The sequence below is a fragment of the Arachis stenosperma genome, chromosome 3 (genome assembly GCF_014773155.1).
Source record: "Arachis stenosperma cultivar V10309 chromosome 3, arast.V10309.gnm1.PFL2, whole genome shotgun sequence".
NCBI classification, from domain to species: domain Eukaryota; kingdom Viridiplantae; phylum Streptophyta; class Magnoliopsida; order Fabales; family Fabaceae; genus Arachis; species Arachis stenosperma.
Genome location: NC_080379.1, coordinates 164245940 through 164254371, shown reverse-complemented (window position 1 = coordinate 164254371; position 8432 = coordinate 164245940). Strand labels below are relative to the sequence as shown.

The 8432-nt window shown below is 35.0% G+C and overlaps 1 protein-coding gene across 1 annotated transcript; it reads left to right on the top strand.

The window, feature by feature from the left end:
* Positions 1-4439: 4439 nt before the first annotated feature.
* On the top strand, positions 4440-8211 carry LOC130970674 (nuclear transport factor 2-like). Its single transcript, XM_057896831.1, has 9 exons — positions 4440-4547; positions 5170-5345; positions 5921-6224; positions 6346-6581; positions 6671-6827; positions 6939-7060; positions 7164-7229; positions 7500-7554; positions 7654-8211. Exons 2-9 carry the CDS (start codon positions 5172-5174, stop codon positions 7917-7919), a joined length of 1380 nt encoding a protein of 459 aa, XP_057752814.1. The 5' UTR covers positions 4440-4547; positions 5170-5171; the 3' UTR covers positions 7920-8211.
* The last annotated feature ends 221 nt before the right edge of the window (positions 8212-8432 follow it).

Below are 8432 nucleotides of genomic sequence, written 5' to 3'. Positions count from 1 at the left end.
ACGCAGAAGGAACCTTGCGACCAACCCTCGAACGACTTTAATTCCTCCATGATAAACACAGAGGCCCGCCTATCACAATGAGTGACACGCATCTTTGGGATGCCTTCTCTGTTCTTCTCAATGGCAGCCATCAGCCTCTAGGAGAAGTGGTTTTCAGCCGCCAACTTTGACTGCGCCTCCCTGCCCTTTGTTACGAATAACTTCTGCAACCTTTTGTACGTGATGTGCATGATGGCAGAAATCGGCAAGTACCGTGTTCTCTTGAGAACTGCATTTATGCACTCTGACAGATTTGTTGTCATATGACCAAACCGTCTCCCATTGTCGCAATGTTGATGCCAAATCTCTTTGTTGAAATGACCAGCCTAGTCCGCCATCGTCTGGAAAACCCCTCTCAAGGCATCCATGTACCACTCATACCCAGCCTTGCTTGGACTGTAAGCAGCGTTTATAAGGTATCTCTTGCCCTCGACTGACTTAAAACAAGTCATGAAGTTCGTCGTCATGTGTTTGATACAGTAAGTGTGGAACGCTCTAGGAGAATGCCAACCACTATCATTGACACTGAGGGCGGCCTTGATGGCCTGCAATCTATCGGAGATAACCAGTAGGCCGTCTTGTATGGTGACATGGCATCTCATATTAGTAAGAAAGAACGACCATGACTCGACAATGTCCAAAGTAATAGGCAGGATGTTGCTATTGTCGTCTTGTGCCACCGCAATAAGCAACACTCCACCGTATCTGCCATACGGATGTGTGCCATCGACAAAAACAAATGACTTGCAGTACGTGAAAGCCTCAACACAGGATGAGAAAACCCAAAATACTTTGTCGAACATGCTACAGTCGTGGACCAGAAGGTGTCCATCGTAGTACGGTCCGGCCCGTATCTCACAAATGGTGCGAGAAGAATCACTATCGGCACTATCTGCTACGTATTCTTCGTCTAACTCTTCGTCACCCTCCTCCACCTTTTCCACTGGAATGGCAACATGAATGAGTGGTGGTGCAAGATGTCGGTTGTCTTGTTTGTAGGTCGAGTTTACAGAACCACCACGACCAACATCTCTAACCTCTGCGGAAAGCTCCATCACTTGTTCCGCCACAATTCTCCCATGGATGTCGAACATGAGCCGCACATGCTCGTCCCCTAGAAGCCGAAATAGTCGAAATCGAAAAACTCCATTACCTATAGATGCCAGCAACCTATACTCCACCCTTACGACCTCCTTCGTTTCTGTACTACCGAGGTTGCTCAATATCAAACTCTTCAACTTAGACAACGTACTTACACACTAAGTTCGTAACAGTATTGGATTGTCACACTCTAATATCACCCGATTGTCACCATTTCTCATATGACAATTGGGGTAAACACACAACACTATGTAAACGAGGTACTGGCCATTGTTGCCTTGTTTTTGTGAGAAAAATGGGACAGAAAAAAATGAGATAATTTTGCACATATCTCATTTACAGTATAAATAAAATAAAAAAGTATTTATTTCGATAATAATTTTTTAAATTATTTATTTTAATAATTATTATAATTAATTTATTTATTAAAATAAAAAAAATCATTTTCAATATCATGTTTTATCCCATTCTTAAAACCAAATGAAGCCTGCATCATAGTGTCCACGAGCCCCTTCTTTGGCCAAATAATTTGCCACACCGTTCGCACTTATTTGTATAAGAACAAATCGCAGCTGCCAACGTAGAAGATACTTGAGCTCAAATTTCTTTTAACAACAATATCATATTCTCATGATCTTTTTGGATAGCACCAATGATTAACAAAGAGAAAGGCATTCATTAAGTCAATCTGGTAGATCACATGATTAACTTCCACTTCCAAGACCATCAGCAAACCACGCCAAATCTCTCAAACTTCAGCTCGTAGCACAGTCATTCCAAGGACCTTTTTTCAACTGCCATGAATTTAATTCCTAGCTTCACTGCGAAATATACATCCAAATATAGTTAGCTTTTTTTTCTTTAAAGATGCTTCCGTCACACTTTAATTTTAAAATTTTAAATTCTAGACAGACTGATGAAGTGACAGGCAGCTAAATTATTTGATGTTCTAAAATGTGCTTTAGTGATATATGAAATCTTTTTTAAGCTATTATCATGCTTTTAAACGTAGTAGGGGAGACAGTGAAAGAGGAAAAAATAAAAATTAGAGATCAAAAGATTTTTATCAAAAATAATGAAAATGAGAATTGTAACCATTAATATCGTTGATATTAAGATTTTTAAATTAATTTTTTTATTTTAAAATTTAACCTGAGTTCATTAATATTTAAATAAGATTTGTTCTAAACATTTCATTTTTATAAATTAAGATCTATATTTACATTTTAAATATAAAGAAATTTTTGTTTTCTTTTATAAAAGATATAGTTCATTATAAAATTAACGAATTACATTATGAATGATCAAAATAGTCGATAATATTAAAATTGAAAAAAAAATAACATATATATTTATATATTAATATATATTAATTAATTTTAGTGATTAATTTTAATATATAAATAATATTTTTTAAATATATTGAGAATATTTTTTTGTTCGTTAACAAAAATAAAATCATTTATGTCAGGGTTAAAAAATTTGGGTGAGGAATGGGTGCTTTATTCAAATTGCGATGTTCCAATAATAATAATACACACGAGGAAAATAAAAAACCAAACCGAAATATAATGAAAATTGATAGTTGTTTAGAGGATATTTTCGTCATTTTAAACTTTAAAGACAGGAGGTAGAATCGTATTCAAAGATTTAAGAAGAATTATATTATATCATCTTGGATATTAAGAAAATTGAGAGTTTGTCTAAAAAATAATAATGTTAAAATGACGGTAATTTATAAGGTCTATTGGATTAAGTCAAGATAAAAAGAGGTTTAATAGTATTTTTTAAATTTAGTAAAAGACACAAATTTAATAAAAGACACATATTTAATATTAATTTTTAGAAAATTTGATTTAATTTTGATTTATTTAGTAGTATTTTTAGAAATTTTTTATTTAAATCAAATCTGATTTAAATTAGTTATCATATCTTTAAGATATTAAATTTAAATCAAATATGATCTAATCAAATAAGATCAAATTTGATTTAAATTATTTATCTTATCTTTAGCAAATTTAAATTAACATATCTTTTAATTAGTTTGTTAGAAATCTATTTAAACACTTGTTAGTGAGATAATTTACACAACTTTTGATGAATAAAATTTTTATTGCATTATACACGTTTTTTATTGTGTGACTAAGTGAGGTGAGTGCTTCATTTATTGGATAAAGAAGATTGAAGGATTCAACCTAAAGTGATTCTTCAACTTTAACCTTCGGATTTTAAGTTGTCAAGAACAAGTTTTTTAAAGCTCTAGCAGAGAATTCTTTCTAGTGACCTGAATCGTTAAAAATGGGTATCTTAAGCGAATTCTTTTATCTATCGTTTATATATTTCTGCTGTATCTCTTTTTTTATTCTTCTATATATATCTTTTTATATCGTCCTTTTGTTATCTCTTTATCACTTTTTAATTTAGTTGTGAAAGGGAGAATGGTGTAGGACACAGTTATAGAATGTATAGATACTTTACGCAACTATAGTGTCAGAACAAAAATCAGATCGTTAGATATTTGGATCCCTCCGATTTGGTAGGCTTAATTTTTTTACAAAAAAATTGGATAATCCGATTTCTTCATTCCTTGTTTCAAAAAAAATAACTGTTCCACATTCATGTCTAGCACCCACATCCTTCACAACAACACACAATCATTCACTTGCTTCTCATATCCAAAAAAAGGAGCCTTCCTTTATCCTTTGCTCTAATTTTTTTTATCAAAAATTCTAAAATTAAAAGAGAGTATAACACTAGGGAAAACCTTGAAAAGAAACTTAACAAAGAAGTAAGTCGAAAGGAGAATTTGAACTTGAATATACTACTAGTTGTGGAAATTTAATCCAAAATCTAATTAACTCTAAGTCGTTAATGAATTTCATTGAATAAAAGATTAAAAAGTTCAAAAACGAAAAGGTAAAGAAAAAACTTCTCAAGAATCAAATTTACAAAATCAAATAAATTTAGTAGTTAGCTGACTTGATGTCGATGATGATATTCCAATATTCCATTGATATACTATAAGGGAATTCATTCAGGTCAAAATCCCCTCCGTGAATATGCATATATGGCATGTGTGTTTTTGAAATTCAAAACTCGTAGGTACACATTGACACCGATTTCTTCGCCATGGCCCACATCCTCCTCTTAAAACCAAAATCAGAAACAACATTACAAATAAATAAACCCGGTTCATGCAGAGAAAACTAAACAAACCGGGTTGGTCCAAATCGAGCCGAACCCAGAAAAACCGGATATAAATATATTCGGTAAATTTGGCACTCGTTGGAGCTGTAGAGATCTCACTCTACTCAACCGCCTCCTCTCGCACTCACCTGTTCTTCCCTCTCTTTCTCTCTCTGTCTCTCTCCTTCTCTCGTTCCTAGGTTTTCATTTTCCCCTCGGAGGTACCTCTTCGTTTCTGTTCTTCACCCTTTTTTTAAAGCATAATAAATTTCACTTCTTACTACCCCCCTCGAAACTGACGAATTTTAATTTTTGTTTCTCTTATAAATGTTTTGAGCGAAGACAGTTGAATGCTACGGTTGTAGTTTTGTGCTCTTTTTGACGATCGATTTGGTTTCGTTTGTTAGACTGGTGTGTTGGGATTTATTAGGGCTTTGATTTTTTCCTATTCAAAAATAGCTTGAAACGGATCATGGCTTAGGGTTTATATTTATTGTTATTTAAATCAATTAACTATAGCTGCTGGATTTTTTGTTTTTACCTAAAAAGGCTGGATTTGAATGCTTTTGTGACGCATGGTCATGTCGTATTCATCTGTAGCTGATGACAGTAATTATTCTGCCTGCATTAAATATATACAGCTAATTAATTGAGGTTAAGGAGGGTAATTGCATTCTTGTAGTATTCTCTTTGAACAGTCTCTTCTTTATTCCTCTATTTGTTATAAAGGGTTTCGGAAATAATTTATTAGTTGTGGTTGCTGTAATGTTTGAGTGACTGATCGTCTTGTGTCATTAGCCTAACCCATTAGTCTCTCTGTGGTTGATGTATTGTTTGATGCAGAGATGGCAGTGTCTGATGGATCCCCGACCCCGCAGATGGTTGGCAATGCTTTTGTGGAGCAGTATTACTCTATCCTGCATCAAGATCCAGGCCAAGTTCATAGATTTTACCACGATACCAGTGTCCTAAGTCGGCCTGAAGATGACGGTACCATGACAACGGTGACCACTATAGAAGTAAGTAGTATTAGCTGACGTTGCATCTCTTAAGCAACATGAATCCAAATTGACCCGTATAATTTCCCCAGCTGTTAATATCACCCAAGCTTTTGGAATTGCATGGTTCTAAATTACTGTGTGTCACGATTGTCGTTGCAATCCAGGTGATCTTGATTGTTTGTCACAATTACTATAGTTAAAGAAAATGGCATGGAATAACAGTTAGCCATATGGATGACTGAGATGAACCTCATTAGCACGGCATTATTGATAGTAGTATTATATATTATATTTTTCTATTGGGTTTTCATATTTTAGACTAATTTGTTTGTCTTGCTATTCAGTCCTATACACTCTTCCATTGTATATCCAAATCTTTGTTTATTCGAAACTTATCCTGAATGAATTCACTTCTGGTAGCCGTTTGAGCTGTCTGTGGTCTATGAGAAATAAAAATCAGCAGTGAATTGTCCATGCTAGTTTTTCACTGGGATTTTATGTGTTCCAATTAATTTATTTTTCTGTGGTGAATTGCAAATATAATTAAGCATCTGCTCTTTTCTTTTTAATTATTTTACTTTATTATGCAACAGGACATCAATAAAAAGATACTATCCCTGGACTACACAAGCTTTAGGGTAGAGATTTTGAGTGCTGATGCTCAGCCGTCTTATAAAGAAGGGGTGATGGTTGTCGTGACTGGCTGCTTAACTGGAAGTGACAATTTGAAGAGGAAGTTTACTCAGTCATTTTTCCTAGCTCCACAGGACAAAGGATACTATGTTTTGAATGATGTATTTAGATATGTTGATGAATACAACTCAATTGAGATTGAGTCTGTGCCAGTAAATGATGTTGCTGAAAGTGCCCAAGCTGATGCTTTTACCCCTGAACCAGGTAATTCTTCTGTTTACATATTATGATTGTAAAAGATGATTCCATTCCTGTTGCTTGTCACTGTGTGGTGTCTAATATTCTAATTCTTGTTTTAAAATTTTGATTTCGACTGTGAATATAGAGCCAATCCCTGTTCCTGAAAACATTCCACCTAGTCAAGCAGCTACTGTGGATGCTGAAACTAGCATCAGCAAAGAAGCAAGTCAACCACTGGAGAATGGAAAATTGTCTGCTGCTGATTCTGTTGTTCCAGTTAATCATGTGAAAGAACCAAACTATCAGGAACATCAACCAAGCATTGAGAAAGTTGCTTCTAATATGCAGGATGATGCTCCAAAGAAGTCTTTTGCATCCATTGTATGTTAATTCCCCCAAGTTTATTCTGTTCTTATTTTATTGTTGTGTAGCATTTGACTTATGCCACACTTCTAAATTCTTTACTTTAGGTGAATGCATTGAAAGAAAATGCTGCTCCCTTCCATGTGAGGACATCCCCTGTGAAACCTGTAGAACAACCACGTGTATCTAATGTGCCTGCATTAGAACCACAAGCACCTGCACCTGTCCCTGACAGTCCGTTGGAAAAGAACACTGAGAATACAGGTAATTTGCTCCTTTTATGGTTAATTATATTTCATATATGTAGTTTATATTTTGAATTTGTTGTCAATTTATTGGGGAATTCTTTCCTTACTTGTCCATTTCTTCCAACAGGGAAGGCTTATGCAATATTTGTTGCAAACTTGCCATTGAATGCAACAGTAGAACAACTAGAACGGGTCTTCAAGAAATTTGGGCCCATTAAACGTGATGGTATTCAAGTGAGAAGTAACAAGGTCAGTATATTTAAAGCCCTTTTTTCTAAAATAATGTTAATCTGTTTTTTTGAATGCACATCAGCAAAACCAATGCTGATAAATATTTTGTTACCCTTCGCAGCAACAAGGATCCTGCTTTGGTTTTGTGGAATTTGAATCTGCTACTTCAATGCAAGGAGCCCTCGAGGTATTGACTTGCCTAATATCAAATGTCTTAAATGCCTTTCATTTCTTATTAGGCTTTATATCCTTTTTGAACTTTCTAGGTTTGGGTTTGTTGTTTCTAATGGTTTGTGTTTCTTATCATGGAAAGCATGTGATTCATGGCATTTGTAGCTTAGTTATTGTGTTTTTTAGTGATGTGTTTCCATATTTTATTATATTTTAATGCATGAGTAGCGTAGATGTCTTTTGCAAGGTATGTCTGTCATTTAATCTAACGTGGATGTATTTTCAGGCCTCTCCTCCAGTTATGTTGGACAACCGTAAACTTTCAATTGAAGAAAGGCGAGGTATGTGACCAACATTTCTCTTGTTAAATTGACAATATTGTTGAAACCAACATGTCACCTCATATTCTCTGTTATTAACATGCATTCTTGTTATTTCAGCCAATAATGATAGGGTGAGATATCCATCAGGACGGGGTGGATACCGAAATGATAGAAATGAAAACTTCAGGGGCCGTGGCAACTTTGGAGGTGGTCGTGGCGGAGGTGGCGGCGGCTATCTGAACAGGAATGATTTTGAGAAGCGGAATGAGTTCTCTGGTCGACCTCGAGGAGGCAATGCTAATGGTCGGAGCAATGGAGAAGCTGTTCCAAGGAGTTATGCAAATGGAGGGAAGGTTGCCCGTCAACCAGTGAAGGTTCAGTAAAGTTCTTCATTTTGTTGGCAATTGAGTGAACATTGGCATTCTCCGATAGATAGCGGCTTTAGGGATTTTGGTGTGCAATTGGATTAGAGTTTTTCTTCGTTGTAGCTGTTGTGATCCTTCTACTTATGAGTTCGTTGGCTAAACCAAGTTATTACTCATACCTTCGTCTCCCTTGCTTTTTTGATCTCTTCCAATTTTGTTACGTTTTGTATCTAATTTTCTTGAATAATTGTTTGGAATTGGTTACGGTTACACTCCATTTTTTAATACAATTTTTTTGGTCGCTTATTCACGAGTAGTAGTCTATTCATACAATTGATTAACTGAATGATGCATTAGTCTTTCCTTAGACATAAAAAAAAAACATTTCTCTCGTGTAGAGGTTACTTCGAACGTCATTCTTAATTTCTTACAAATTCCTCATGATTACTGAACATCCTTGCAAAAGGGTGACAAATTAACACCAAGGTGGATCATTTTGAGTAAAAAAGTTGTTTAGACCTGCTCTTTTGC

What these genes read in the sequence shown, in the direction of transcription:
- LOC130970674 (XM_057896831.1), top strand. Translation starts at nt 5,172, where the DNA reads ATGGCAGTGTCTGATGGATCCCCGACCCCGCAGATGGTTGGCAATGCT. An exon ending in TGCTTTTACCCCTGAACCAG is followed by an intron (nt 6,225 to 6,345) that starts GTAATTCTTCTG and finishes CTGTGAATATAG; the next exon opens with AGCCAATCCCTGTTCCTGAA. An exon ending in TTCAATTGAAGAAAGGCGAG is followed by an intron (nt 7,555 to 7,653) that starts GTATGTGACCAA and finishes TTGTTATTTCAG; the next exon opens with CCAATAATGATAGGGTGAGA.